At 39.7% G+C, this 26,424-nt stretch overlaps 10 protein-coding genes across 27 annotated transcripts; 6 read left to right on the top strand and 4 right to left on the bottom strand.

Moving 5' to 3' along the window:
* The first annotated feature begins 270 nt into the window (after positions 1-270).
* On the top strand, positions 271-1,120 carry LOC104746315 (thiosulfate sulfurtransferase 16, chloroplastic). Of its 4 annotated transcripts, none has more exons than XM_010467777.2 (4): positions 271-411; positions 518-591; positions 683-807; positions 887-1,120. In XM_010467777.2, the coding sequence occupies exons 1-4, from the start codon at positions 323-325 to the stop codon at positions 989-991; spliced, it is 393 nt and encodes a 130-aa protein (XP_010466079.1). In that variant the 5' UTR covers positions 271-322; the 3' UTR covers positions 992-1,120. The 4 variants fall into 4 exon arrangements, with proteins under 4 accessions (XP_010466079.1, XP_010466093.1, XP_010466071.1 ...); XM_010467791.2 differs by having other exon boundaries at positions 874-1,120; XM_010467769.2 differs by having other exon boundaries at positions 680-807.
* Positions 1,121-1,837: 717 nt separating this feature from the next.
* Positions 1,838-4,645, bottom strand: LOC104746307 (bifunctional nuclease 2). Of its 6 annotated transcripts, none has more exons than XR_015573044.1 (10): positions 4,116-4,593; positions 3,486-3,701; positions 3,370-3,413; positions 3,204-3,260; positions 3,018-3,083; positions 2,858-2,949; positions 2,628-2,734; positions 2,439-2,530; positions 2,291-2,330; positions 1,838-2,199 (listed from the first exon to the last, which is right to left on the bottom strand). XR_015573044.1 is itself a non-coding variant. In XM_010467756.3 (10 exons), the coding sequence occupies exons 1-10, from the start codon at positions 4,384-4,386 to the stop codon at positions 2,151-2,153; spliced, it is 1,014 nt and encodes a 337-aa protein (XP_010466058.1). In that variant the 5' UTR covers positions 4,387-4,645; the 3' UTR covers positions 1,838-2,150. The 6 variants fall into 6 exon arrangements, 4 of the variants coding, with proteins under 4 accessions (XP_010466058.1, XP_087332454.1, XP_087332451.1 ...); XR_015573046.1 differs by having other exon boundaries at positions 2,453-2,530; XM_010467756.3 differs by having other exon boundaries at positions 2,858-2,929; positions 4,116-4,645.
* A 770-nt stretch (positions 4,646-5,415) lies between these two features.
* LOC104746222 (ankyrin repeat domain-containing protein, chloroplastic) lies at positions 5,416-7,663 on the bottom strand. 2 transcript variants are annotated; one of them, XM_010467663.3, is made up of 7 exons: positions 6,922-7,663; positions 6,678-6,754; positions 6,490-6,588; positions 6,303-6,401; positions 6,121-6,219; positions 5,943-6,041; positions 5,416-5,855 (listed from the first exon to the last, which is right to left on the bottom strand). In XM_010467663.3, exons 1-7 carry the CDS (start codon positions 7,598-7,600, stop codon positions 5,727-5,729), a joined length of 1,281 nt encoding a protein of 426 aa, XP_010465965.1. In that variant the 5' UTR covers positions 7,601-7,663; the 3' UTR covers positions 5,416-5,726. The 2 variants fall into 2 exon arrangements, with proteins under 2 accessions (XP_010465965.1, XP_010465957.1); XM_010467655.3 differs by having other exon boundaries at positions 6,678-6,759; positions 6,918-7,647.
* A 74-nt stretch (positions 7,664-7,737) lies between these two features.
* On the top strand, positions 7,738-9,781 carry LOC104746244 (putative prolyl 4-hydroxylase 10). Of its 4 annotated transcripts, none has more exons than XM_010467694.3 (8): positions 7,738-8,060; positions 8,157-8,244; positions 8,391-8,488; positions 8,570-8,667; positions 8,782-8,911; positions 9,001-9,188; positions 9,285-9,370; positions 9,479-9,781. In XM_010467694.3, the coding sequence occupies exons 1-7, from the start codon at positions 7,864-7,866 to the stop codon at positions 9,356-9,358; spliced, it is 873 nt and encodes a 290-aa protein (XP_010465996.1). In that variant the 5' UTR covers positions 7,738-7,863; the 3' UTR covers positions 9,359-9,370; positions 9,479-9,781. The 4 variants fall into 4 exon arrangements, with proteins under 4 accessions (XP_010465996.1, XP_087332403.1, XP_087332397.1 ...); XM_087476277.1 differs by having other exon boundaries at positions 9,455-9,781; XM_087476271.1 differs by having other exon boundaries at positions 7,797-8,060; positions 8,391-8,667; positions 9,455-9,520.
* Positions 9,782-9,975: 194 nt separating this feature from the next.
* LOC147949394 (NEP1-interacting protein-like 1) lies at positions 9,976-12,662 on the top strand. Its single transcript, XM_087476301.1, has 3 exons — positions 9,976-10,321; positions 10,501-10,613; positions 12,314-12,662. Exons 1-3 carry the CDS (start codon positions 10,192-10,194, stop codon positions 12,461-12,463), a joined length of 393 nt encoding a protein of 130 aa, XP_087332427.1. The 5' UTR covers positions 9,976-10,191; the 3' UTR covers positions 12,464-12,662.
* Positions 12,663-13,539: 877 nt separating this feature from the next.
* LOC104746213 (la-related protein 1B) lies at positions 13,540-16,360 on the top strand. 2 transcript variants are annotated; one of them, XR_015573004.1, is made up of 6 exons: positions 13,540-14,414; positions 14,646-15,073; positions 15,233-15,359; positions 15,448-15,538; positions 15,768-15,839; positions 15,944-16,360. XR_015573004.1 is itself a non-coding variant. In XM_010467643.3 (6 exons), the coding sequence occupies exons 1-6, from the start codon at positions 13,986-13,988 to the stop codon at positions 16,097-16,099; spliced, it is 1,377 nt and encodes a 458-aa protein (XP_010465945.1). In that variant the 5' UTR covers positions 13,697-13,985; the 3' UTR covers positions 16,100-16,360. The 2 variants fall into 2 exon arrangements, 1 of the variants encoding a protein (XP_010465945.1); XM_010467643.3 differs by having other exon boundaries at positions 13,697-14,414; positions 14,646-15,147.
* Positions 16,361-16,464: 104 nt separating this feature from the next.
* LOC104746207 (heavy metal-associated isoprenylated plant protein 27-like) lies at positions 16,465-17,301 on the top strand. The gene is made up of 2 exons (XM_010467630.3): positions 16,465-16,674; positions 16,802-17,301. Exons 1-2 carry the CDS (start codon positions 16,618-16,620, stop codon positions 17,186-17,188), a joined length of 444 nt encoding a protein of 147 aa, XP_010465932.1. The 5' UTR covers positions 16,465-16,617; the 3' UTR covers positions 17,189-17,301.
* Positions 17,302-17,597: 296 nt separating this feature from the next.
* Positions 17,598-20,254, bottom strand: LOC104746196 (3-dehydroquinate synthase, chloroplastic). The gene is made up of 8 exons (XM_010467619.3): positions 19,710-20,254; positions 19,329-19,479; positions 19,064-19,231; positions 18,734-18,960; positions 18,519-18,642; positions 18,376-18,438; positions 18,145-18,288; positions 17,598-18,071 (listed from the first exon to the last, which is right to left on the bottom strand). Exons 1-8 carry the CDS (start codon positions 20,018-20,020, stop codon positions 17,940-17,942), a joined length of 1,320 nt encoding a protein of 439 aa, XP_010465921.1. The 5' UTR covers positions 20,021-20,254; the 3' UTR covers positions 17,598-17,939.
* Positions 20,255-20,315: 61 nt separating this feature from the next.
* LOC104746180 (cell cycle checkpoint protein RAD17) lies at positions 20,316-23,602 on the top strand. 2 transcript variants are annotated; one of them, XM_010467606.3, is made up of 11 exons: positions 20,316-20,805; positions 20,912-20,969; positions 21,070-21,155; positions 21,247-21,294; positions 21,385-21,547; positions 21,656-21,966; positions 22,057-22,423; positions 22,502-22,627; positions 22,797-22,995; positions 23,078-23,138; positions 23,227-23,602. In XM_010467606.3, the coding sequence occupies exons 1-11, from the start codon at positions 20,593-20,595 to the stop codon at positions 23,419-23,421; spliced, it is 1,827 nt and encodes a 608-aa protein (XP_010465908.2). In that variant the 5' UTR covers positions 20,316-20,592; the 3' UTR covers positions 23,422-23,602. The 2 variants fall into 2 exon arrangements, with proteins under 2 accessions (XP_010465908.2, XP_010465902.2); XM_010467600.3 differs by having other exon boundaries at positions 20,325-20,805; positions 21,382-21,547.
* Positions 23,552-26,122, bottom strand: LOC104746168 (protein ALTERED PHOSPHATE STARVATION RESPONSE 1-like). Of its 4 annotated transcripts, none has more exons than XM_010467584.3 (4): positions 25,410-26,122; positions 25,156-25,340; positions 24,728-24,951; positions 23,552-24,643 (listed from the first exon to the last, which is right to left on the bottom strand). In XM_010467584.3, the coding sequence occupies exons 1-4, from the start codon at positions 25,999-26,001 to the stop codon at positions 23,866-23,868; spliced, it is 1,779 nt and encodes a 592-aa protein (XP_010465886.1). In that variant the 5' UTR covers positions 26,002-26,122; the 3' UTR covers positions 23,552-23,865. The 4 variants fall into 4 exon arrangements, with proteins under 4 accessions (XP_010465886.1, XP_010465893.1, XP_087332312.1 ...); XM_010467591.3 differs by having other exon boundaries at positions 25,156-25,331; XM_087476186.1 differs by having other exon boundaries at positions 24,808-24,951; positions 25,410-26,116.
* Between the last annotated feature and the right edge of the window lie 302 nt (positions 26,123-26,424).

Raw genomic sequence — 26,424 nt, 5'->3', positions numbered from 1 at the left:
CTATTGGGAAATATGCATTCATAACCCTCAACTATTTAAGTATTTACATACCAATCCTTTAAACTTTTTTAAATTAAAGGCACTACTACTACCGACGGCGACGAGGCTACTAACACCGTTTGACTTGACGGATCTATTTCTATCATGACAGCAATGGTTTTATTGGGCTAATTCAGCACCTTAAGAGGCTTATTATGTCTTTGTAAATCACGGCCCAATAATAGATAACTCACCACCACTCTCCCAGACAAGAAGAGCATAAAATGAGAAATTCTATAACAAAAAAAAGTCTGTTTGTCCCCCACTGAATAAATAAATAATAATGGCGGAGGAGAGAAGAGTCCCATCATCGGTGTCGGTCACAGTCGCCCACGACCTTCTTCTAGCCGGCCATCGCTATTTGGATGTCAGGTAACTTCCAACCTTTCTCTTTCTCTTTTTTTTTTTGACATTTTTCAATGTATCATCATCAACAACATATTTTAATTAGGAGGATCTTGTAAATTTGTAATAATAGGACTCCGGAAGAGTTTAGCCAGGGACATCCCTGTGGGGCGATCAACGTTCCTTACCTGAAGCGAGGACCATCAGGTAAGTAATTATTCTTTTGGGTTTAGTGTTTTTTTTTTTTTGTAATATAGTAGTAATTCATTGAGCTGGTGGGGGTCACTTTGTGAAGCAGGGATGTCAAAGAACCCCGACTTCCTGGAACAAGTCTCCTCCCACTTCGGACAATCGGACGACATCATTGTTGGCTGCCAGAGCGGGGGTAGATCTTTCATAGCCACCACCGATCTTCTCGATGCTGTAAGTAGCTGTTGTTGTAAGCTTCTGCCTTTTTTTCAAAAAAGTTTTTCACCGGTTAAATTGCAGGGTTTCACGGCAGTCAAAGATGTCAGCGGTGGCTATGCTGCCTGGGCCCAGAATGGGCTTCCTACACAAGACTGACTGTGATATGGCCGGAGTCACTCACCACCACCATCATCTATAAACCAATCATGTCTTATTTTATCTCTTCTCCTTCAATAATGTATATATACGAGTGTTGTGTTGATTGCATCGAATTGTCTGTTTACAGAACACTTGTATATAAGAAATGAAAAACAGGAGCATCTAATCACGTTGTGGATCCGATCTTGGCACATGCTTTCGATCATACTGAGCAAGAGACAATATTTTGTATAATTGTATATAAACCTCATACTGAATGGGTCGGTCGATGAGTAGATAAAGTACATCGCCACCATATCAACAACTTACCAAAACAAACACAATATCAACAACCTGCAAAAACAAACTTATAAAGTTCGAATACAGCGACGAGAGAGGACTTAGATATTGACACGGCTCAATCAGATGAGTTAGTTTAAAAAGTATCTGAGTGAACCAGGCCAATATCAGAGGGACTCTCTCGGACACAGTCACAGAGAGTATCTGTTTTGCAGTAAAAGAAACTAGAAAGGAAAGGGGAATGTCTGTAGTGGATGAAGAAGATGAAGAAGGAAGTGAATGTTCAACTGCAACTCTGTCAAGCATTTATGAACTCTGCTACTCTCAATGCACCAAAGCCGGGCCACCTCATTCCTATTTTTTTTTTAAAGATTTAACTTAACCCGAAACCAAGTGAAAAAAGGGAGTGTCCCTTCTGATTGGCTCTGCTGAGTCAATCCTATAGTTTTTGTTGTAAAAAAAAAAAAAAAAGAGTGTTGGCAGGAAGCTAGTAAAGTCCTTTTGTGTAACCATCGTTTCAGGGGAAATCATTCACGTTTGTTCATTAATAAGCGCAACCACATCTCTTCTTTCCCTACCTTTTCGTTTTGTCTGCTTCTGCCTTCAGTTTCTCCTAAAAATCGTCTTATTGCCAAATCATTCAAAGTTGAGAGACATACATATATGCTGAAAAGAATGCATTTCATTTAGTCTTCTTCCATTTACATTTCACACATTCCCCTCAGCTATTCATACATCTTTCATTTACTCTCGAATACGTGGTGCTGCGATAACATTAATCTAAGAGCTTCCTCTCAGCACAATGAGATACCATCAATCTAAGCGCATCTTATATATTTATCTCTCCATACCCTTTTTCATCACACTTGCATTCTTATCTTATCCTACATCCAATTTCTTCCTTTGCTCCTATTATTTCTCTACTCGTAGCTCTCAGGAGTTGCTACACCCTTATTATATACAGCAGAGCTGCAACCAAAACAATTCAATAATCAATGTTACTTCATTAATAATGTCTCTCAATTGGGCGTTCATATGTCACCAACAATTGCCTACTCACCTCGAGTTCTGAAGCTTCTTCAATTTGTCTCTCCACATCGCTGCAAATGTGATCCCAGAGAAGAAAAAAAAAATTCAAAAAAAAATGAGGAGTCTGTAAGGTAAAGCACACGGAGGATTATAGATGCCATCCAGAACAGTTTGTATACCTGCATCCATGTACCTTTCCTCTTTAGACGCCAAATCCATATTCCTCACTAGTATAAGCTCTTCTGATAAAGGATCTGGTCCCTCGGGAGCGCTGAACAAGAACACCCAACATGTGGTTAGCAACTGAGACAGAGTGAGACAGAGTGAGACAAACCCCCACGAGATTTATTTTTAAAAAAACTAAAAACCTGTCAAGTATAACATTGAAAACAGGCTTTGCGCTCTGCGATCTGCCTCCATAACCAATTTTGATAGCCTCTTCAAGAACTATTGCTTTATTCACATATATTGGAGCCTGGTATACGAAAAACAAAAACATGTTATGGCAGCATTCAAGCGTCGGCAGGAAGATGATAAAAGATTCCTCTGTTTGAGAAATAGAGAACCATCAAGGTGCAACCCCGGGTAAGTAGCATACCTGGCATGATCGAGCAACGTTGATGGCATCTGATGGCCGTGAGTCAAAGCATATAATATCACTGTCTCCTGGCTGCAAGACAGATGGGTAACCTAAGACATAATGACTTTTGAGAAAGATTTTTCTAGCTAAGAGGAAGTCTGCAGTGTTTATAAGTTACCTTGCCAAGACATAGACTTGCGTAGTAAGTATTCACAACTCTACTAGTAAGCTTTACCATTTTAACCTGTGAATAATACATACAAGTTGTCAACAACTAAGTGGCACAGCCAGCTGTAAATGCAGTAATTCAAGGATGAAATACACTTAGAAGAAGTAAAAAGGTATGTTGGAAACAATACAGTACTTCATATCCAAGTTTATCGACAACAGCAGACACGAACTGGAACTGATCAGGGCATTCCTACAAGATAGATAGAAAAGAAAGAAAGAAAAAGAGTTTGAATCCTCGAGGAGAGCGTAATTTGGCAAACATGAGAAGCGTAAAACATGAGGAGGGCAGGGGGGGAAACCTCAGTCTGGGCAACGTCTAAAAGTTTCTCAACAGCAGCATCCCCTGGAAGCAAGTGTAAGTGATGAAAAGGTAGATAAAGATATATTAAAAAAGAGAGAGGAGGAAGAAACATACCAACAATAAGGGGAAGCAAGTAGTCACCATCACAGGAGATCTTGAGAAAAATAGTAGGGTGCTTGAATTGACGGAGAAAGCCGAGGCCAATGGGGAGAACACCAAGTGGGGTGGATTCACTAGCTCTCACAGCAAAAGGAGGCAAATGCCTGGAAGCTTGCCACATTGAATCATGCCGGAATCCATGTCTCCGCATTTTGTAATGCATACTTGTCTCTGTAATATTTTTTGTAATTGTATTAATTTGTGCAATGAAAGACACGCAAGATTGGAACAAAAAAATATATATATATATATATAACGAATTGCTGCAACAATTCCTTCCTTTAATCATCAAGATCGGAACAATTGGACGCTGAGTAAGACGATGATGATGAATTGATGATAAAAGGCAAACAAGATACTAAATAAAAAGAGGGCAAAATCCAGGATTGAGACCAAACAAACTTCATAAAACACAAAGGTAACCCTAAAAGATATTAAAAAAGGGGAGAAGGGAAATCGCAATCAGAGTGGAGCTACGAAAGCGAGACAGAGAGACAGGATCAGATTCAAATATACGGAATAAGAGAAATCTAAAGAGAAGATAGATAAGAGACACATTTAGGAAATAAAAAAAAGAAGGTGGACCTGCAACGAGGACAGAGGCTTGGAGAAACTCGAGATCGGGAGAAGTAGAGGAGCTGCCGTGTGAAGAAGAATCGCAACATATAGGAGAAAACTTAGGGGGACGAAGAGAGCGAAGCGATCGGAGGTTGTTGAATGGGGAGCAACATCGTAAGGAGGAACTGGAAGATGATGATGATGATGAGGCTGAGATGGAGCGGGAGAAGGCCGTGGAGTCGGAGAAGAATATTCCCAGATCGGAGGCAGGAACAGAAGAGAAGGCAACTCCGGGCATGGTGGATTTGAATGGAGGTTGTTTCAGGGTTCAGATAGAGAGAGAGAGAGAGAGAAAAGGAAAGAAGAAGAAAAAGTGAAGCAGAGCACAAAAGTAGAAGAAGAAGAAGAAGAACGATGGAGAGAGCGAGAGCGAGACGTCAATCAATGGGCTCTTTCGTTCCTTCTTTCTTTCTTTACCCGATTTTTTATATTATTGACATAACATAAAGAAAGGAGGGCCCCTACAGTATTTATTTATGTGATGAATTGATGACGATGAATGATGATGTGGAACAGTGAAAAGGATAAGGTTATTACGCTGATGCTTCTTCTTTTACCCCCAAAAAAAAAAAAAAAAAAAACTCGTTTTTAGCTCTAAAATTCTAAAATAAATTAAACTAAACACGTGGTGGGGGCCTTTCTATTTACTCTCTTCAAATGATGACGTGGAAAGTTAAATGATAGATTAATCCCCCGCCCGCAGATAAGGATTAAGGAGAGAGAGTGCTTTGCAACACAAAAACAAAAACACACTCGTTAATTATTATGACACATACATATATGAGTAGTAATATACTTTGGTTAGACCGAGACCGACACTAGTAGCAACAAGCATAAGTGTGAGTACGTGTGGACAAATGTGTTTCGTGATCAGTCAGTAGTAGTAAAGCGTGCCTTCGAACCATGATGCTAAAATCTTTCATTCTCAAATACAACCATTTACAGTATTTATCTATTTTGGGTTTTAAGGATTTTGGCTTTACGAATAGTTGCAGCCAAAAAACCAACAAAAACATGAAATTTTAAACAAAGAAACAAACAAAAAAAAAACACGAAACAAAAACCCCCCGACCAATTTTTCAGAACAAGTGGTCCAGTCGTAATTGCGTCGCGTTCTAGAATATCCCGAAAGCCCCAAAGGTTTGACACTTTGACTTCCTTTTGAAATTTTAGATATTATTATTATTCACCTCATCTGAATTTTTAAAATACCATCAATTCCTGTTTTCAGGTTATATAAATTGTTTACTGACTTATAAAGCTCAAGTTTACATCCATCCAAATCCATTTATGTATCTCAAACCCCACCAAAACAGACTGTTGAATTGTGTTACAAACAAACTATTAATAATAACGAGTACATTTTTATTTTCAGATATTTCTTTACAACGGATCAACTTGTGTGATTAAAATATCAATCAACAACTGATGGATAAGATTTACAACAAAGCCCACCCAATCTGTTGACCTACTCCGTCCGACTCCTAGGTTCCAATGCCCTTTCCACATCTGCCTCCGGTTCTCCTAAGTGAGTGAGATTCAATTTGCAATTATTAATACGACTGCTGTTTTATAGCTTCATTCATCTCTTGATACCAATCTCTTCTTGTGTCTGCTACTGGGAAACTCTTTCAACATCTTCATCATCTCATACGTCCTTGTCTCTCTTCCCATGTAGAGGCAAAGGCCAAGCGGAGTTAACCCATCCTGGTAAATCGTTAAAAAACAAAAAGGCGTAAATGCTTACAGATCCTAGATATGGTGAGATTAGGGGAATAAGAAGCGGGAACTAACCTTGTTCTTCACTTCTACATCCGCCCCTTTTATCAGAAGAAGCTTTGCAATGTCGCTTCTTCTGGCCTGTACTGCAACGTGCAGGGGAGTCCACCCGTCCTGAAAACACAATTGCCAAATTGTCAACCCAGCTGATCACAATGAACTTATCTACAATGAATGCTTTTGACATCATTACCCTGTCTTGAGCGTTTATATCAGCGTTATACAGTAGGAGAAGTTTTATTGTGGGAGCCGATGCTGTTTGCACAGCGTAGTGCATCAAGGTCGCACCTTCCTATCATAAACCAAACGGATCAGGTCCAGCATCTCAAGCGCAAGGGAGATTATAATTTATAATAACCGATAATTATCATTTACATCATCAAGAACAAATGGGTTTGCTGACTCCCTCAGTAGGTAGTTGGTAACAGCCTGCTTTTTACCAATTATTGCTCGGTGAAGTGCTGTCAAACCGCCCTAGAAACCACATGAATGAAAACAACACTTAGATCCCACAAACATAAACAAAAAAAAGTGCACAAAAGCATCAAATAACTTGACACACCACGTCGGTTGCGTTGATATCAAGATTGTGCTTTAGCAAGGAATCAACCAGATAAAACTCTCCGCACGCTGCCAGTGTGTGAAGAGGAAGCCATTTTTTCTGAATCACCCACACACATAGTGAGACGGACTACCATATAAGATTTAAATGAAACATTCACATCGTTCGTAAGGGGGTGGGGGACTTACGGAGGTGGCAACAGCTAGGTCAGGATTCCGGCTATTGAGCATAAATTTTTCTTCTTTTGAAAGCAGCTTCCGAGGGCCTGCTCTTCATTTCATTAACGAGAGGGAGGGATCAGCCAAATACGCTCTCTCTCTTTTTTTTAACTCTCTCAATGAGTCAATGACTCAATTCAAGCAAGAGAAAGAGAGCTACAACATAAATAAAAAGAAGAAGAAGAAGATAGGGATTGATTCCGGTCTAACCTACCGTCAGATTTAATGCCAGTGGTGGGATCGTACTTGTCACTATTGAAGAAGTTGGTAACGTGGTCAAATCCCTTGCCGTAGACAGCCCATCTAGGATTCTTAGGAGCAACTCGCTCGGTGGAAGATGTTAAAGGAGCATCGGTTGAGGCTCCATCGTCGGAGAAAGTGCCCGGTTTATCGAGAGTGACAGGCCTGAGTTGAGCCAACTTGGCTTCCTTGAAAGTCAGAAACTCATTCAAGTCGACGCTCCTCAGGGGAACCAGGCCTTGTCTCTTCTTCTCCACCCGAACCCCGAACTCCAGCTCCTGCGCAATTTTGCGTTTGTCCTTCTTGGTCAGGTTCACTTCCGCCTGGATATCCCTCCATTCCTCCGGCACGAGGTTCTCGGCCTCAATCTCTGACTCCCCGACCCGCCGATTCTTCTTCTTGTGCTCCTGGTGAGCAACCTGGGTTACCTCCTTGTGAAGAAGGTAAGGGTCTTCGAAGACGCCGTCCTCGTAGACGAGACAGTCACCGACTATGAAATCATCGCCGGCATCGGGGAGAATCGACGTTTGAGAAGAATATGAAAGAGAGCGTAATCGTCTGGGGAAAACTAGGGACTGATGAGAAGGAGAGAGACGAGAGGGAGAGTGAGAGGGGATGAGAAGAGAGATGGTGTGTGGTGCGGCGAGCTGCATCTTTGAGGATGACGGTGCTTTCCTTCTTTCTTTCTTTCTCCTGGGAGCGAGACGGGGGGAGAGAGATGTACCGGAAAACTTATATGGGCCTAATTTAAGCACTATATAATGGGCCTGAATATTTAAATATGGGCCTTACTTTTTAAATATGGGCCCGACTTTTGGTTTACCAGACACGAGTAGTATAGTAGAGACAAGAGAAAAAAAACATCCACCATCATCGTCGTCGTCCGGATCTCATCGTTGTTTGGGAAAAAAAAAAGATGATGGCGAGACCGAGGAGTCATCGTCCTTCGGGTCGAAAATCATCCAATTCAACGCTCGTATTCGGTGTACTGATCATGTTCACTTTCGTCATTCTGATTCTTCTCGCCTTTGGAATTCTCTCGGTGCCCAGCAACAATGCCGGCTCCTCCAAAGCCAATGATCTCACTTCCATTGTCCGAAAAACACTCCAGAGGTACGATTCGATCCCAGATTCATTTAACTCTATATTTAATTAGATTTAGTTTAGTGTGTGCTTCTTTAAGATTCGAGCTTTGTTACTTATCCGTAGAAGTGGCGAGGATGATTCAAAGAACGACGAGCGTTGGGTTGAAATAATCTCTTGGGAACCCAGAGCTTCTATTTACCACAATTTCTTGGTGAATTATATATATATATATATCTGTCTGTATTTTCAATATATATGATATGATCTATGTAACGAAGAAGATCTTGATACGAAAACAAATTTGAGAATATTGTGGGTATTTTTGTGCATGTGTACTCGTCCCGGTTTGTTGGATAGACCAAGGAGGAATGCAAGTATCTGATAGAGCTAGCTAAACCTCATATGGAGAAATCAACTGTTGTCGATCAGAAGACTGGAAAGAGCACTGATAGCAGGTTTACTGATTGCTTCCTTTCTCACTCTAAATTACTAAGACACAAGTTTATACTGACCAAACCCATCCTTCTCCTCAATAGGGTGCGAACCAGCTCAGGGACATTTCTTGCAAGAGGCCGCGACAAAATTATCCGTCAGATTGAGAAGAGGATATCTGATTTTACATTCATACCTGTTGGTATGTTGATCTTTCTTTCTTGACCCCCCTGTGTTTCTCTCTCCCTACCATCTCTTACTCTTAGGCAGCCCTTTTTACTGTGCTTGTTTTTGATGCGACAAATATATGCTGCAGAGCATGGGGAAGGTCTTCAAGTTCTGCACTATGAGATTGGGCAAAAGTACGAGCCTCATTACGACTACTTCATGGATGAGTATAACACTAGGAACGGTGGGCAGCGGATAGCCACAGTTCTCATGTACCTGTACGTAACTTAAAAACACATTGGGCTTCCTTCCATAAGAGCTGTGTAATGTTGCTATGTTCTTCCTCTATAATGTTTCGACTTTGCAGATCAGATGTGGAGGAGGGGGGTGAAACAGTATTTCCTGCAGCCAAAGGAAACTATAGCGCAGTGCCATGGTGGAATGAGTTGTCAGAGTGCGGGAAAGGAGGATTGTCCGTGAAACCCAAGATGGGAGATGCATTGCTTTTCTGGAGCATGACGCCTGATGCGACGCTAGACCCATCTAGTCTTCATGGTGAGTAGATGACTTAGGAGGAGGCATAGTGTTTGTGGGTATGGTTGATAGTGAGATAGATTAAAGAATGAATTGCTAAGGTCGGTTTTTGGGCAGGTGGGTGTGCTGTAATCAAAGGGAACAAGTGGTCGTCGACAAAGTGGTTGCGTGTACACGAGTACAAGGTTTGAGGCATGATTGAGGTAAGTTTAAGTTGAAGTGTAAGTAAGGAATATATATGTGCGTGAAAGACAAAAGGGATGAGTCACAGTACCTGCCTTAAATAGAACTTTAAATTTTGTTTTTGTTAGTAAGTGGATGGAAAAGGTTTTGAGGGGAAAGCGATGGGAAAACAGGAGGAATAGAGAGAAGGAAGCAGCTAGTAGTAGGGGGGAGGGGGATGATGAAACATGGCTATTGTGATAAGTTTTGACAATAGAGATACATACACACATGTATAATGATGATATTGATGAAACTTGAAAAGCGAATGTTGATGGATGAGGGGGGGATTGGGTGGTGTTTCTGTTTCAGATGATGATATTATAATAGTAGTATGATACGAATTTTTCTTTTGTATAATTAAAAGAGAAGTAAAGTTCCCCTTTGATTAATTTGGAATCCAAACACCACAAAGTCAGAGTCAGAGAGAGAAGAGCGCAAAAAAGTCTTACCGATATAAATCAATCCATTCGTCGTCGGTCTCGTAAGATATTATTATACAGAGACAGACGCGTTGGGGGAGTTGATTATTTATTAGAAACAAAAGAAGGAGATCTTTGGTCAGCTGAGAGAGAAGATAGATAGAAGGTTCCCTTTTCATTTCCTTTTGGTCTCTCTCTCTCATTAAGAAAGAAGTCGCCAAAGGCAATTTCTATCCGCAATAAAAAGAAAAAGGAAAAAAACCAAATAAAATTCAGAAAACAACAATCACAAATCATTCCCTCTTCTTCTTCGTCTTCTTCATCTCCCCTTTTGTTTTTTCTTCCAAAGGAATTAAAGAAAGAAAGAAAGAAAGAGAGATATGGATGATTATAATTATTCTCTGTCTCCTCTGTCCCTCCTTCGTCGGATTAAAGATTCCTTCCATTCGGCCATCTCTGGCCTCCTCGCCAGCCTCTTCTCCGCTCTCTTCACCTTCTTCTTCGCTTTAGGTTCCTTCTTTTCTTCTTCAATCTCCCGCCTGACTGACCATGATAATACCATATGATAATTGTGCTGGGATTTGTGTATCCCTTCCTTCTTCTTGCTTTTATGATATAGTATAATGATGAATATACAATGCAATGATAGATGATTTTGGCTGATTATATATATATATATATATATGTAGTGGGGACTTTGCTAGGAGCATTGACAGGGGCTTTGATCGGCCAAGAAACAGAGAGCGGTTTCATCAGAGGAGCCGCCGTTGGTGCCATCTCTGGCGCTGTCTTCTCCATCGAGGTCTTTGAATCTTCCCTCCTCCTCTGGCAATCCGATTTGTAGAATTAATGCTTAATTATATTGTAAAGCATTTGGGCCTCTCGTAAACAAGCCCAACGTACGGCATCAAAGAGTCGAAAGATTAGGTTTTGTAAAGTCATTTTATAAAACTCGCCTCTTTTATACTAATAACTAGGTAACAACCGCACTATATGCAGGATAAATCGATTTAAAGAAAATTATTATAAGTAAAATTATTATCCTATAACCAATATCTGTTTGTATCAAATATAATATGTAACTAAATTTTTATATTTATTTATTTAAAACTGCATTTTTTCGTATAAAAAATACGTTTTACCCGTGAAATCTTTAAATGTGTAAGAAGTTTTATGGCAGAGAAAGTATTGATAAAATATTACTATTTATTGCAATATGTCTTGTGTGGTTTAAAAATCAAATTCATATCTTCATATGTTTTATCTTGTAATCACAACAATTTTGCATGTTTCTTATGTAACCATAACAACATATACTAAATTACTTTGTATATAATTATTTATTTTATTATATGTTAAATTTTCTGAAGATAATCTAATTTATTGATTTAATATTTTGATTAGGCTATTTAAATTATTTGAGTTAGTCGGTTTGTTAATATTTTCTATAAATGACGGATTATTACCAAAAAAAACATTATGAAAAATTAATGAAATTCCAAAATCAACGTATTCGTGTAAGAATACATTTTACCCGTGAAATATGTGAACATGGTAAAAAAAATATTTATAAAATGTTAAAATTTATGGCAATATATATTTTTGTGTGTTTTAAAAATAAAATTTATATATACAATTTTGCATAATCTACTAATCACTTATTTTAAATATATTATAATTTTTTTTTGGTTACTAAGTTTATTTATAATGATAAGGGTTATTGTCTCATTCCTTTTTAATAGCACATAGATGAATATACAATTAGAACATATATTCTTATTCGGTTATCAATATTTCCATTTTTAATGAATAAGCACACTAAATGTTGAGATTAATTAGTTTACATACTTAGATATATATAAATAATCACACATTATGATATCCCCTAATTTGTTGTCATTTTTATATTTATTTATGAATATATATATATAAATCTATATTTATTGGGAATTAAGTTTCTTTTAATGAGTTGGAGATAATTCAGGGACAATATACTTCTTTTTATAATTAATTATAATAACTATTGAAAGCTTGTTATTTAAATTATTATGATAATAATACTAACATAAAAATATCATTTTGTTTTTATACGATTTTGTTAATAAGTTATATGTTCTTTATTTTTATTAACTTTATATTAATTGATATATTTTTATAGCCTTTTTAGAATATTCTACTTATATTGATTTTAAGAAATCAATATTTATATTAATTTTAAGAAATTAATATAATTTTGACTTGTATATTTGTAAGTAAATTTTAGTGAAATTTTGTCTTATTATTATTCTGTTAATTGTTTTTAAAAATAAATACAATGACATAGAGCTGTAATTAATTAAAAAATTTACGGGTATTTTGCTAAAAACTGTCTTGAGCTCTATGGCGGTGACACATTAACTTTTTTTCAAATGTGCTTCTCTATTAATATATAGGGGATAATAGTAGTGATAACTGGTTAGGATTGATTGTTTGTTTTTTTTGGTTTGTTGGGAATCGAGATAGATGAAGAAAGATGTTGCAGGTAGGTTCGAGGAGTTCAAGCTGTTGGAGAGGCTAGGGGAAGGGAAAAAGGCGACGGCCATAATAGGAGAGGTGGCAGATGAGCTCAAGAAGGAGCTGGTGGTTTTGAGTATGGAAGCCAATAGGCAATAGCCATCCACTCCAAGTACATCGAACGAAATGTGTCGAGGTGTGAGATACATGTGTGTTACTTAAGCGTTTTCTGTCTTTATTTGTTGTTGTTTTTCTCCCCTATTACATAAAACACTAGGATATATCCCGTGCTTAAAGCACGGGTCAACATTTTAAAAAAAAATTATAATTTAATAATAAAAATTATTGTTTTATTTTATTTTTTTAAAAAAATTATTTTGTTTGAGATAATATTTATTTTTAATTATTATGTAAATCTATTAGTCTATTTAAATACTAATTATTTTAGAATATTATAGTATTTTATTTTTGACGTATTATTACAGTTTTATATTGTTTATTTGTTTTATTTGCATCATATTTTGTGAAATATAAAATAGTAATTTTAATATTATAATTGTGAGTAAATAAAAATTATTAATTTATCATCTATATAAATTTAGTTTTACCAACCCGCCAATGTGGAAATTAAAATACGCATTTTCATACATTAAGTAATATATCTTTGTTTTAAAAAATTCACATCACAACATATGCAGAACAAATATGCATTTTATTAATTATAAGTATTATGTGAAAGTTCTAAACAATTTGTAAATAAAATAAAAATAAGGATGATACGAGAATCATAATTTGAAATCTAACAAAATCTTCGAATTTAGTTATTAAAAATAATTGTATTTTATACTTGGATATAAAATCTTAGTTTTTAAAATTCTGATTGGTTTATATATTTTTAAAAAAAATTAGTAATTTCGTCTATAATTTATTAGAGAGAGAAAATATTTTTTTTAGATTTTTTTTTAATTTTTTAATATTTGATATGTGAGTGTTTTTATTTTTAATTTAATTATATTTATTTAAATTAATTAATTAAGCTTAATTAATTTTTTATAATGGCAATTGAATGTAATTTTTAACACATTTTAAGGTTAGTTTCATATTTGTACTTTTCAATTAATATAGTAGGATACATATTAGTATTTTAGTCACATTCTGGCAGATATGAAAACGTGTTAGGCGTACAAATATATTGACAAAAATCTTATAATTAAATATCCTCGTAAATTACTTTTGATAGAATCAGATTACTTTGGTTATTATTTGTACAGTAATAAACGGACATTATTAAATATGTTTAGTCACGCAGACTCAGGTTATTTATTACTGTAGTAATTATCCCCTTAATTAACCAATTTTTTATATATATATAATCAACCGGCTAAGGCCAAGGGGGAATGGTCCAATCAGGTGAAATCACACGGATTGTGATTAGTGAGGGTATCTAAGTAATTTAATAAAGGGAGAGAGCGCTTTGGTGTTTGTTTGTTTGTTTTGTTTGGAAAGAAAGGGCCAAAAGGGGCCACCGGTGTGAGAAAAACAAACACACACATATGACACAACAATTTCCGGAACGGAGCCACCGGCGTTGTTAGCTCTCTCTCTCTGGCGGTTTCAGATTCCATCCAAATAATCCCAGCTTGGATCCTCTCTCTCTAGACCTCCGTGTTTTGTTACGAGGATGGCTACGACGGCGACTAATTCTTCTGCATCTCGCTTCTCCATTGATTCCTCCTCCTCTTCCTCTCTGTCTCGATCACGTCACGGCGATCCCTCTCCCTGGATGATCCCTGATGATCCTTCCCTCCCCCATGATCATCTTCCCTTCGCTACTCCTCCCACCACCGGCAATGACACTTCCTCCGACTTCGACATTGCTGCTGATAAGAAGCCTGTCTGGAACATGCCTTCCTCTTCTCATCCCTCCTCCTCCGCCCCTCTCATGGGCGCCTCCGAATCCTGGCCTGCTCTCTCTCTTTCTTCTACTGCTACTGCTAAGCCTTCTTCCAACAAGTCTCCCTCTTTCGATTCTGATGGATCATCCTCATCCTCATCCTCATCCTCATCCTCATCCTCATCCTCATCAATGCCAATGCCGCCTCCTCCTCAGGTAGCTTCTGTTTGTTACGCCTCTCCGATTTTCATTGGATAACGTTAATGTATTAGGGAATAGTTGACCAGTATGGCAGTATCTATCTACATATCTTAAGGGCTAGGGGTTGTCATAGCTCATTCTTTTGCATGTTACAGAGTCCTCTCGTCAATGTTTGTTTCCATTGCCTGTAGATATAGTTATACGCTTTTCTCTTTTGCTACTCATTATCCTAATAATATACTGCAGGCTAGTGGAACTCCTCTCAATTCTACTTCCAATGCCATCATTGCTGGCTCGAGTGTTGCTGCTACTTCATCTCACGACCATACTGTTAATGGCCATAGGAAACCTTTTCGACGGAGTAACAACACAGCATCTTCCACTAGTAACATCTCCAATGCAACGCCTGCTCCACCTTTTAACACCAGAGATCAGACTCACAGCCAAAGGGGTGGCTTTTACAATTCCGGAACTTTCCCTACTTCTCACCGGAATCGCAACACCAGCTCTTACCCTCGTGGGGATGGCTCCTCCTCCTCTCACCATGGAAACAGGCGCCATTATGAGCATGGGGGCAACCAAAGCGGGTTTTCTCACCGTAACCATACCGGGAGAGACATGCACTTGCAACCGCAGAGAGGTATTGGGATGATGAGACCGCACATGCTCATGGGGCCACCATCTTTTCCTGCCACTAGTGCGCAATATATGGCAGCGCCTCAATATGGTGGCCCCATGCTCTTCCCAGGTGAATGGTTTTCGTCTTTTCTTTTTTTTTTACTCTCTCATCTCATACATTCCAATTTCTAATTCCGTAAATGTTACATCTTCAGATTATGCACAGCATGTCTTTATGCCTCCAGAGCCGATAGGTTTAGTTGGACCCTTCCCACCTCTACCGCTGTATTTTGATGCCATGTTGTACAATAAGATATTCACACAAGTAGAATATTATTTCAGGTAATCGTTTCAGTTTCTTTTTCTGCAATTAGTTATCATGCTGTTTGGTTGTGTCCCCATTTCATCCTTTGGTAATTTTTAAATGCAGTGCTGACAATCTGAGCAGAGATAAACACTTGCGGGATCACATGAATGATGAAGGTTGGGTTCCTGTTAGAGTTATAGCAGGGTTTAGGAGAGTAAGTGATTTTACGTCCTCATTGAAACGCATTTGTATTACACTTATTCATCATCTATTCTGAAGCTGACATGCCTACTGCAGAAAGTATTTGCTATTGTTTATAAAACTTGTGCCTGTATGTTTGCGTGACCGAGCTACTCCAACCTTGGAAGTAGTCTTAGTTGAATGAGTGAGTGTACTGCCGGTAAAAAAAGAGTAATTCTTTGAAATGTTTGTAACTTTTTCAGCTTGCAGAGCTGACCAACAACATCCAGACTATATTGGAGGCGCTGAAAAGTTCACAAGTCGTGGAAATTGAGGTATGCAAAATGCTCCTCATCTTATCTCTCATTCGTTGATGCATATAATATGACAAGTAAAGTGGAAAAGAAATTCTAACGGTAGAATGCGGATGGGATTGTAGGGTGAAGCATTAAGGAGGCGAGGTGATTGGAACAAGTATCGATTGCCTCGTGAGTCTTCAATGTCCGGTCCAGCAGCAGCAGCTAGCGACAACGCCTCACTGGTGTCTCAACTTGAGAGCATTACACTGTCAGAGGGGAGCAGAGAGGGGGAGTAAAGAGATGTGACTAAGAAAGAGAGAGGAAGAAAAATGTGTTTAATTTCCTTTTGCAAGCCTCTCTGTCTCTCTCTTTCTTTCCTTTTTTTTTTGTTGAGAATCGGATAGGAACTGATTGTTACCCAGTCTCATAAGGAAAACAATAATATGCTGCTCAACTCTTCTTGTTCTCTTTAAATTTTTGGATAGGAAACACTCAAACAAGCTGTTGAGACTTGATAGACATCAAATTTTAATTAATTAGTTGGGGTTTGCTGATAATCATTATATAGTCATCCTCGTCAACAAATATTCTTATTCTAGTTTTTCTTTTTACCGCCGTTACCAGAAGATACTAGAAAGCTCTCATGGAAACAGCTGGCTAGCTCAGCAGTGACATACCACTCCTTTACTCGTCCACGTGCAAAGTGGGCATGTTGTCTCACTTTTATGGATGCTTGATCAGACAATTCGAAGTTACGAGCCAAACAAATAAACAAAAAAAAAGACGAGAAAAAAGGCTATCGTAATCGGCGTTGATGGGCTGCAAAGACCTCTGTTACCGGAAACATCACAAAAAGCTCAAGCAGTTCCAGGCACTCTTCTCTTTCTCTGATATATTTGATACTCCTTTTATTTTATTTTTGTTCTTGTATTGTTATATTACCGATATGTAATAAAACTAACAACAAGAGTGTGTTCCGTATGATGGAAAAAAAAAAGAGGGTGGAGATAAAAGTGAAGATGGACTGCGAAGGGTGTGAGAGACGGGTGAGGAAGTCGGTGGAAGGCATGAAAGGAGTCAGCAAAGTCACCGTCGAACCTAAACTGAGCAAACTCACGGTCGAGGGATTCGTCCAACCTAGCAAGGTGTTGCATCGTGTGATGCATCGTACGGGGAAGAAGGCGGAGCTGTGGCCTTACGTGCCTTACGAGGTGGTGCCACACCCTTACGCACCTGGTGCCTACGACAAGAAGGCCCCTCCCGGCTACGTTCGTAATGCCCTCGCCGACCCTCTGGTGGCTCCTCTTGCTCGTGCCAGCTCCTTCGAGGTCAAATACACTTCTGCTTTCAGCGATGAAAATCCCAACGCTTGCACCATCATGTGATCAAAATTTATATATATATATATATATATATATATAGTTAACTACACATATGTGTGTGTGTGTGTGTATAAACTTCAAGTAACACTGGAAGACAGTTTGAATGTTATGTGTCATCTAAATTCCACTGAAATTAAAAGAGAAAAACAGAAGAAGAAAGAGGATAGGAGATGGAGTAGTAATAGGAGAAAGAAGAGAGAAAGGTGAGAAGCCATAAACAGACTGACTAGGCATGCCATGACCCAAACAGGGTATAGCAGAAGCAGTGTGTAACAGACGATGAGAAGGCAGTTGCAGACCACACTCAGCCCTCTCTCGATAGCTTCTCCAACCAGCATCTTGTTCTACGTATTCCTACTCTGTATATTGTTCATGCTTCCATTTAAATACTGAACAATAAAATTAATAAGTCTGCAACAAACTTGACGAGAGAACATGCAAAAGAAGTTGTTTCCTCTCTAAACGGAACAATGCATCACGCATTTCTGCACTTCCTCTGCTTCTTCTATTTCCCCTCTGTTTTTGCTTATCGGAGTGTGTTTACATCACACAAACATGCTTTGTCTAAACGCTCAAAGAACTATTTACAGAAGCAAGAACTATTGAAACAGTTAAGCTTACAAGGTGGTAACTTTTTTTAAAAGCTCATTGTTGTCACATTCCACAAAGCTAGTTACAAGGTTGTTGGTATACATGATTACATATGCGTGTATGTGAACAAAATAACACCAAAATCATCACAAACAGGAAATGTTCAGGATTTGGAGAATGCACGGAGCGTGGCATCCAACGCCTCCCGGTCATAATCTCCCGTGAAAACGCAGTTTCCCAGCGGGCCTTTGAGAAGAATGAGCCTCAGCAGTCCGTCTGCCACTTTCTTGTCCACCTGCATTACCAAAAGTTATGTCAATGAATCTTCTTTAGCTGAAAATATGCCAACTTTTTAACCACAAACTCACCGCCATTATGGACTTGAACATGCTGACGGTCATGCTCTCTGGCGGTGTTGTAGGCAATTTCGCCCGTTCTAGGATCTTGTTCACTCTCTTAACGATTGATTCATCGATCCAACCAAGACGATATGACATGTCCACTGCCATTACCTGAGTATATATAAAAGTGTGTAACAAATCTCAAATTTGGGAAGAAGAGTGTGGTTAGCAGTATGTATGGCAGAGAGAAGGAAATACCGTGCCAGCTGCAACAGCTTCTCCATGGAGCCACTCTCCATAACCAAAGCCAGTTTCTATGGCCTGCAAAAAGAAAATAGGTGATGAGTGGATCTTGGCCCGAAAAGAAGAATTGTCAAAAGTGGCCATCATAAACTACTAACATGGCCAAATGTATGACCCAAATTCAGGGTTGCTCGCAAGCCGCTTTCTTTCTCATCTTGTGACACAACGTCTGCCTTGTTTTCACATGATCGTTTTATAGCAAAAGCTAATGCCGCTGGATCCCTACAATGAAATATTGTTCACACAATTTTTACAGGGAAAGACTTATGATCAATGTTTTCATTTAGGGCACACTCGTATTGTGTATAATTACCTTGCTAGCAACGCCTCAATGTTATTCTCCTGCCATTCAAAGAACTCGGCATCCCTGATAAGCCCGTATTTGATCACTTCAGCTAGGCCTGACGCCATCTCCCTATCTGGCAATGTGTTCAACGTGTCAGTGTCTACTAGCACACACTGTGGTTGGTAGAATGCGCCGATCAAATTCTTTCCAAGACGATGATTTATGCCTGTTTTGCCACCCACAGAAGAATCAACCTGCACGGCAATGAAATGAATTGTAACGACAAAAATTAACACAATATTCTGGATGTTAACTAATGTTGACAAGAAAATCCTACTGAGAAGTGAAAACATGTACCTGTGCCATAACAGTGGTAGGAATTTGGATGAAATTAACACCACGCAGGTAAGAGGCAGCAGCATATCCACACATATCGCCTATGACACCACCTCCAAGGGCAACAAATGTACATCGTCTATCAAGGCGAGACTCAATGGCCTTGTCAAAGACTTTCATGAGAGTATCCTAGAAAGAGTAATAAACAGTCTCAAACACTCAAGATTACAATTGATTAACAATCATGAAACCGGGAAATATATAAATGGAAGATAAAAAAAAATACCATGTTCTTGTATTTCTCGCCATCAGGCAAAATAACACTCTCGACAGTCACATTGGGATTTCCTCTAGTTAAAGCATCAATAGTCTTGTCAAGGTATAGAGGAGCAACACGCTCATTGGTGACCACAAGCACTCTCTTCCCGTGGACATGCCTATACATATTCAACATAAAGTTCCATAAGAATTAAACTCCAAAAAACTAACGAGAGAGTATGTGGTCTCAAATTCACAAACTAAACTATAGGCCCTAAGGTGGTCAATAGGTATCTCCAGCGAGTTACTAAATCAACACTAACACCTAAAGAGATGTCAACACATTTAAGTTGACAGGTATCATCATCAAGCTTAAATAAAATGGTCTAAAGGGACAAAAAGATGAGACCTTTGAAGAAGTTCTGACTGATCGAGCAAGCCGGCGCCGATATAGATGGGATAACTCCGGTTACCCAAATCAACGTCGACGGTTGTGGGGGAAGAAGCGAGGGAGCGTTGATCGTTCATAAGCTGGCTAGCAGCGGCGCGCACAGGAGACCGGGAAAGAGACGTGGAAGAGAAAGAGAGTTCCCCAGGGATAGACTTAGCAGGGAAGGAGATGGTTGGGGGAGCAATGAAGCGACGGCTTTGAAGGGAGTTGAGATTCTTGGAGGCGGCGACGTTGGAAGAGATGGAAAGAGAAATGGTGTTGGAAGCCATGGGAATCGGATTAAGATAACAAGTCTCGGGTTAGGAGGGGGGAGAGAGTTGAAGGGGAGCAATTGGGTTGGTGGAGAAGAAGACTATGATGAACAATACCATTACGATTGATTGATTTCGTGGTTTGGTTTGGTGAAGCCGCCGTGGGGTAGGTAAAGGTGAGAGAGAGAGTCTCTCTTCTCCTCTCAGGCCACATTGCTATGAGTTTTTAATCAGATCACATCACAAAACGTTATTTGACGGTCCAGATATGGACACGTCACCCTAAAGACCTGACTAGTAGTACTACTCAGTCTTCTCATGTACGCCTCGAGTAAACGGTGTCGTTTGTTCGACCCGCGAAAAAACTAGAGCGATGAAAAAGAAAGATGACTGGAGATCCAAATTCGACAAGGTGACGGACTCGGTGGACACCTAGCCTAGGGCCCTGAGGACAATCCGGTTGGTTAACCGGTTATTTCCTGCTCATCTGAAAATCGGCATTGGTTAACCGAGTGGTCAAGTTCCGTTATTCTTCTCGTAAACGGTAAACCCTAGGAGATTGGGATTTCTCTTTCTGAAAGGTTCCGGCGATGGGAAAAAAAGAGAATCAAATGGTTAACCTATCCATGGAAGACGAAGATGACGATACCTCTGCGTATAACTTAAGGTCATCGCGGTCTAATGCCAAGTCGAAATCAAGGTCCTCTGGTGGTAGTTCCAGAACCACGAATCCTAGAGCGACCAAGAGAGCTCGACTCTCGGGTGCTACGGCGGCGACTACAGATTCTAGTCATGTTGATAAGGTCTGCACTTGTTTTTCTCCTATTCTTCTATGTTTAAAGTCATGTTGATTAGCTTTTCACTTCTTCTTTTGTTTGTTTGTTGTATGTCACGCTCACACTCACGCAGATTAGATTGTCTTTCCAAGATTTCGATGAAGCTTTAAGCGTCTTCAAGGATTCTTCTGGTATGCGCCAATTCTCCACAACTTGTAGCTTTAATTGGTTTTTTTTGGAGCTCTTCTAGTCTCTCTCTGTCATTTCATTGCTCTGTGGTCTCTTGTTTAGGTTATGAAAGGACCAACAATACGGATTTATGGGTTGACAAATACAGCCCTCGCACCTTGGAAGAGCTTGCTGTCCACAAGAAGAAGGTATCTTCCTTCCATCTGTGCTTTCCTTTTACCACTGCTTTCTCCTTGCTTCACCTAACACATTTCCTTTTCTTTTTTATGTCATCTTCAGGTTGAAGAAGTTAAATTGTGGTTTGACAAGAGTTTGGATTTCTCAAAGGTAATGTTTGGTTATATCTTTGAAATTGATTTCTGTGCTCGTGGTGCTTGATGGCGCGCTGTTCACCCTTTTGGTTTTCTGTATCAGCAGGATGGTTTTGGGAATAGCAATGTTCTATTAGTCATAGGGCAAGCTGGAGTCGGAAAATCTGCTACTATCCATTTGATTTCTTCTATCCTTGGAGTCACTGTGTATGAGTGGAACGCTCCTATTCCTACAATTTGGCAGGAACATGTGCATAACTCAAGTTCAGGTACTTTAAGGAATAATTTACTCAGTTTTGCCAATGCAATTGCTGAACAGATAATGGATGTTGTATTAATCCACGTATTATCTATCTATCTGCCTGGAATTCTCCCAGGACTCAAGTACACGTCGAAACTGGATGAGTTTGAAAACTTTGTTGAGAGTACTAGGAAATACGGAGTGATGGCTTCATCAAGTACTGAGGGAATGAAGGAACGCGTTGTTCTTTTGATTGATGACCTTCCTCTAGTCACTGGGAGGCATGCATTTGAAAGGCTACAAAACTGCTTAACTCTCTTGGTCAGATCAACGCAGATTCCAACTGTGGTTTTAATCACTGACTACGATAAAGGCGACTCTTCTGACCAGACTGCGCGAAGCATGGAGGACCTTCAGTCATCTCTTGAGCGAGCAGGGGCTTTAAAGGTTGCTTTACCAAACCATTCGCAATGCATATCTCGTTATACATACGATTTTTTTTCAACTCTAGTTGATTGTCAAGGTATATATTCGCAGGTCGCTTTCAATCCCATTACGAAGAACTCAATTAAAAAGGCACTTCAGAGAATATGTAGGGAAGAGCATTGTAAGGTAACGACCATGGCGATTGATCAGATGGCGAGTGCCAGTGGAGGCGACATCAGACATGCTATTACATCTTTGCAACTCTTCTCTGTTAAGCCAGACCTAAATCATACTAAGATAAAATCACCTCGGCCTGGCATGGATGACGACACTTGTCATGGAAACGAGCAGACAATGTATAGTGTTTTGGATAGTGGAATATCTTCCTGTTTTGGTAGAGATGAGACCCTTTCGTTGTTCCACGCTCTGGGCAAGTTTCTCCACAACAAAAGAGAGACTGATAATGTCATTGTATCAGGTAATTTGTTTCTCAGAAATTTGTAGAATACAAGTTAGAGTTCAGGATCGTTATCTTCTAAGCTTATGTTCGTCTCAGATTGCAGCGACTCTCATGTGCATGACCAGTTTGCAAGGTTGCCACTGAAAATGGATGCGCCGGAAAAGGTTCTCAGCCAAGCTCATGGACAGGCAGGGCGGGTTGTGGATTTTCTGCATGAAAATGGTATGAAATTCTAGCTCGTCTTGACTACCTAGTATTTACTTAGCATATGCAGTATTTTCTTCCTTGATACTTGATAGAGTGACACAGGAGAGCATATTTACGCTTACATGTGTCTGTGTGCTTTTCTAGCAGAAACATTTTCTAATATGGACTCATAACTTTGTTGTAGTGCTAGATTTTGTGAGTGACAGCGCCATAGAAGATGCATGGTGTGTTTCTTCGTATTTGGCGGATGCTGATCTTCTTCTCGCAGATATAAGAGGAAAGATGAGTGGACATAACAAAACAGAGAACGTGCTTCAGTCAGCTGGTGCCTCGGTTGCTATTCGTGGTGTGTTGTATGGAAACAAGCAGCCATGGTCATCCAGGTTTCTGTTACATTCGGATTCCAGTTGTAGTTTGTATGTTTGAAATTAGTATTCTCGATTGATCTGTATCGTGGACATACAGATGGCACGTGATTCGGAAGCCAAAACTCTGGCAAGTGGAGCAATCCTCAATACAAACTAAGGTCGGAGTTTCCTTTTTTACAGGAATATATACTAATTATACATGTCCAAACTTTCTCTGTATACTTGCAATTGTTGTTGTGAGTGCAGAAGAATCTGAGAGAGCAGAGGAACATAGGCTATGAGGGCTCAAGAGTGGCAGATTTATCAGTGATGGCCACAGATTACAGCCCGGTACTGAAATGGTTAAGCTACAGGACGTCTCCAGATGCGTTTGCAGGAATGGGCGAAGAGACGGATGAGGAGAGTGAAATTTCTGAAGATGATGAAATACAAGACTGGTGACGTTTACCATCTTCCGGTTCTTATATGTTAGGTTAAATGAAACTGGTATGATAGTTCACGTCAAAGGAAAGAAGGCTAATTGTTCTGCTTACTTCTAAATAGGAAATTGACGGTCACTTCTATATCTAAGAATGACAATTGTATCCTTGGTTTGATGAAGTTAATATAAATCCTTTCTTCACTTGTTTTTTGGAGCACTAAACTGGGGTCAAGTTCCATATCGAAAAGGTGGCTTGAGTCAAACAATCTTGAGAAACAGCGATCAATGTAAGTTCAAAACAATCAAAATCTCCCAAACAACTATAATAATTATTTTCTTTTCTTTCTACTGCTTTAGAAACATAATTAATCACTACCATTGACTCTTCCTGCAGTATTGGTTAGGTCACAACACCGGTCCTTCTCAAGCCCAAAGTTACATTCACACCTCACAAAGCAGTTTGTCTAAGTGAGTAACTTCTTCACCTCTTGTTGTTGTTCCTCACCAATGCTCTTAGCTTGATGGTAGACCGACTCAAAGGCCTCCATACAAACACTTGAAAAGCCAACCATTACCTGAAACATGTGCTCGAATCCTATCTTCAAGTTATTTATGGTCATCGTCCTGCTTACACTTACCGCCTTCTCATTCTTATTTTTCTCTTCTTCGGCCTTTACCTTTAGGATCTCAACCTTACCCCTCTTCTCTACCACCACATTCTTTTTTCCACTGTCAGGCTCCGAGAATGAACCATACTTACTCTCAAGCACTCTGAGCGCACCTGCTTTCTTCTCAAATTCTTTGAACATGGATTCCGTTCTCTTCTTCTGCTTTTGTTCATCTGCTTGTTGAACCACTATTCCATGAACCGCTGTCAGTAAGCTCTCAATTCCTTCTGATGCTGCTTTATCAGGGATCTTGTCCATTGCCAAGTGCCATTCTTCGCAGAAGTTGTAGATCTTAGTCTCGTAGTTGCTCCTGACGAGGGGAATCTTGCTAAACTGAAACAGACTTAATCTTAGCCAACCGGTGAGAGATTGGATGTAGTCACGTTGAGCCTTGATCAAATTGCAGAAAGAGTGGTGCCATTGTTGGATCTCGAGTTCGAGCTGAAAAGTTGATTTGTGGTGAAGCTGGGATGTGGGTTCAGTGGAGGGGATGGTGTTGAGGTACTTGAGTTGTTGAACTAAATGGGTCTGAACCTGGTGGCTTTCGTACATGCTCTTCCACATGCTCATCATCCTACAGACAAGGACAAAGATATCCAAATCCAATGGCATTTCAGTTTTACTTTGAAAAAAATACTAGTAAGAAGATAGAACTAACCCTTTAGCGAGGCCAACAAGCTGAGGATACAATTGGGTCTCTCTGAGCTTAATGATCTCATTAGAGGCACTTTTAATAACCTGAGAGGAAACCATGAGGCTTGAATCCAACTTGTCAACGTCTTTTTTAGCCTTCTCCGTCTTCACATTCTCAGCTTTCTTGGCCTCCAATTTCCTCACTTGCTGCACCTTCTTCTCATGTTCCATCTTAATGCTCTCTGCATTCTGCAGCAACCACATTCACAAAACAGCTCTTTTTCTTAATTGAAAATATTAGATCGAAAAGAGAAGACATGAGATACTATAAACTGCATAAACGTTGACGGGAGCACACAGTGATAGCGACCAAAATATATGAGACAGAATAAAACCTACCCAAAAGGGGGAAAAAAGTGCTTAAATATTGAAAGCAAAGACAAGAGAATTTACCTTGACCTCTTGAAGCAACTTCTTCTCCCACGCATAGAGCCTCTCTATGGTAGAGGAATGGCTGCCAAGACCGACCATCTCACCTGCTACTCCTACTTCGCTCAATTTCGGACTTGAGCCCCTTTTACAAAGGGACATCGGATTCAAGTTGCAGTCGTAGTTACTGTACGTTTTCCCTGAAGAAACTAAGCAAAACCTTAAACCCCCAAATCAAATCGATAATGCAAGTGTTTCTGACAAGAAGGATGCCTTACCTCCTTTGCTATGAGCAGAAAAGGATGCGTCCATGGAGGTTGAGATTTCTAGGAGGGAAGAACCAGATTCTGCAGCTTTGATAAAACATTCATTGATTTCCTTGATGATCTCTAACAGATCTTTACTGTTATTGGACGTGGACGCCACCATAGCCAACTCACTTCCCGTGATCGTCGTTGTGTCCTTGGGCGTGGCGGTCTCGCGGTCCCAGTCCTCCTCGTATGAGGAAGGGGGAGGCGGCGCAAAGGGGTCCCAGAAGTCCCAAGTAGAGGATGCCTGATGAGGAGGAGGGAGAGCAGGGGAGGTCCATGTGTTCTTGGAGCCAGGGCACAAATGGTGGAGCGGAGCCTCTATGGAGAAGAAGTGAACAAGGGCGGAGCCGGTGGCGCGTAGAGATCGGAGATAAAGAGCGTGAGAGGCAGAGAGAGATTGTGTAGCATTGACAAGCTGCTTCAAGTACCTCTTCCTCGCTCTGCAACGCGATACTATCTCTTTCCTTTCTACTCTCGACTGATGATAACTCTTTTGTTTGTGTTCTTTGGAATGGTCCCTGCTTATCTCTGAAACAACCATTTCTGCTTCACCATGCATTTCAAAAGATGACTCAAGGACTAACTTAACTTTTTGACATATGATGATCTGACTTGGACTTCTTTGGATATATGTAATGTAGCAATCAATAAAGCTTTTTTTTTTTTAGTACAGACAACACAAGGAAGGCTTTGGGCGGAGAGCCTTTTGTCCCCAATCGAATCCACTTTTTGTCCTTACCAAAATACCCCTTTTGCCTTCATGGTATTACAACAATTGCCGGACGACGACGGAGGGCATTTCGGGAACTGAAAGAGAGTTTCAACGGCTGCAAAATTTGGAAGAGGAAACGAGTTCAATGCTGCCCTGTTCGGTCAAGAATTTATTACCTACTTTGTTTGTTTTTTTGACATATGTAGAAAACCGTTTATAGCCAATACATGTTCATTAATGATACAGACTATACTGCATGATTTAGAATCT

This window comes from Camelina sativa, chromosome 2 (genome assembly GCF_030686135.1).
Source record: "Camelina sativa cultivar CO46 ecotype springtype chromosome 2, ASM3068613v1".
Taxonomy (NCBI): domain Eukaryota; kingdom Viridiplantae; phylum Streptophyta; class Magnoliopsida; order Brassicales; family Brassicaceae; genus Camelina; species Camelina sativa.
This window is presented reverse-complemented; position numbering and strand designations above follow the sequence as displayed.

Coding starts and splice junctions, on each gene's coding strand:
- LOC147949394 (XM_087476301.1), top strand. CDS start 10,192: ATGGATGATTATAATTATTCTCTGTCTCCTCTGTCCCTCCTTCGTCGG. Junction 10,322..10,500: donor CACCTTCTTCTTCGCTTTAG/GTTCCTTCTTTT, acceptor ATATATATGTAG/TGGGGACTTTGCTAGGAGCA. Junction 10,614..12,313: donor GCGCTGTCTTCTCCATCGAG/GTCTTTGAATCT, acceptor GAATCGAGATAG/ATGAAGAAAGATGTTGCAGG.
- LOC104746222 (XM_010467655.3), bottom strand. CDS start 7,600: ATGCAGCTCGCCGCACCACACACCATCTCTCTTCTCATCCCCTCTCAC. Junction 6,589..6,677: donor ACCTAGCTGTTGCCACCTCC/GTAAGTCCCCCA, acceptor TGGGTGATTCAG/AAAAAATGGCTTCCTCTTCA. Junction 6,220..6,302: donor ACCCATTTGTTCTTGATGAT/GTAAATGATAAT, acceptor GGTTTATGATAG/GAAGGTGCGACCTTGATGCA.
- LOC104746196 (XM_010467619.3), bottom strand. CDS start 20,020: ATGGCTTCCAACACCATTTCTCTTTCCATCTCTTCCAACGTCGCCGCC. Junction 19,480..19,709: donor CAGTCAGAACTTCTTCAAAG/GTCTCATCTTTT, acceptor GAATATGTATAG/GCATGTCCACGGGAAGAGAG. Junction 18,072..18,144: donor TGTTCAAGTCCATAATGGCG/GTGAGTTTGTGG, acceptor TTGGTAATGCAG/GTGGACAAGAAAGTGGCAGA.
- LOC104746307 (XM_010467756.3), bottom strand. CDS start 4,386: ATGCCCGGAGTTGCCTTCTCTTCTGTTCCTGCCTCCGATCTGGGAATA. Junction 3,702..4,115: donor AGCCTCTGTCCTCGTTGCAG/GTCCACCTTCTT, acceptor AAAATATTACAG/AGACAAGTATGCATTACAAA. Junction 2,531..2,627: donor TTCAATGTTATACTTGACAG/GTTTTTAGTTTT, acceptor GTTCTTGTTCAG/CGCTCCCGAGGGACCAGATC.
- LOC104746213 (XM_010467643.3), top strand. CDS start 13,986: ATGGCTACGACGGCGACTAATTCTTCTGCATCTCGCTTCTCCATTGAT. Junction 14,415..14,645: donor CAATGCCGCCTCCTCCTCAG/GTAGCTTCTGTT, acceptor AATATACTGCAG/GCTAGTGGAACTCCTCTCAA. Junction 15,539..15,767: donor TTATAGCAGGGTTTAGGAGA/GTAAGTGATTTT, acceptor TAACTTTTTCAG/CTTGCAGAGCTGACCAACAA.
- LOC104746315 (XM_010467769.2), top strand. CDS start 323: ATGGCGGAGGAGAGAAGAGTCCCATCATCGGTGTCGGTCACAGTCGCC. Junction 412..517: donor CATCGCTATTTGGATGTCAG/GTAACTTCCAAC, acceptor TTGTAATAATAG/GACTCCGGAAGAGTTTAGCC. Junction 808..886: donor CCACCGATCTTCTCGATGCT/GTAAGTAGCTGT, acceptor GTTTCACGGCAG/TCAAAGATGTCAGCGGTGGC.
- LOC104746168 (XM_010467584.3), bottom strand. CDS start 26,001: ATGCATGGTGAAGCAGAAATGGTTGTTTCAGAGATAAGCAGGGACCAT. Junction 25,341..25,409: donor TTCTGCTCATAGCAAAGGAG/GTAAGGCATCCT, acceptor GGTTTTGCTTAG/TTTCTTCAGGGAAAACGTAC. Junction 24,644..24,727: donor CTTGTTGGCCTCGCTAAAGG/GTTAGTTCTATC, acceptor CCTTGTCTGTAG/GATGATGAGCATGTGGAAGA.
- LOC104746244 (XM_087476262.1), top strand. CDS start 7,864: ATGATGGCGAGACCGAGGAGTCATCGTCCTTCGGGTCGAAAATCATCC. Junction 8,061..8,156: donor GTCCGAAAAACACTCCAGAG/GTACGATTCGAT, acceptor ACTTATCCGTAG/AAGTGGCGAGGATGATTCAA. Junction 8,912..9,000: donor GCCACAGTTCTCATGTACCT/GTACGTAACTTA, acceptor TCGACTTTGCAG/ATCAGATGTGGAGGAGGGGG.
- LOC104746207 (XM_010467630.3), top strand. CDS start 16,618: ATGGGCTGCAAAGACCTCTGTTACCGGAAACATCACAAAAAGCTCAAG. Junction 16,675..16,801: donor AAAAGCTCAAGCAGTTCCAG/GCACTCTTCTCT, acceptor GAAAAAAAAAAG/AGGGTGGAGATAAAAGTGAA.
- LOC104746180 (XM_010467600.3), top strand. CDS start 20,593: ATGGGAAAAAAAGAGAATCAAATGGTTAACCTATCCATGGAAGACGAA. Junction 21,548..21,655: donor TGTGCATAACTCAAGTTCAG/GTACTTTAAGGA, acceptor GAATTCTCCCAG/GACTCAAGTACACGTCGAAA. Junction 22,628..22,796: donor GGATTTTCTGCATGAAAATG/GTATGAAATTCT, acceptor ACTTTGTTGTAG/TGCTAGATTTTGTGAGTGAC.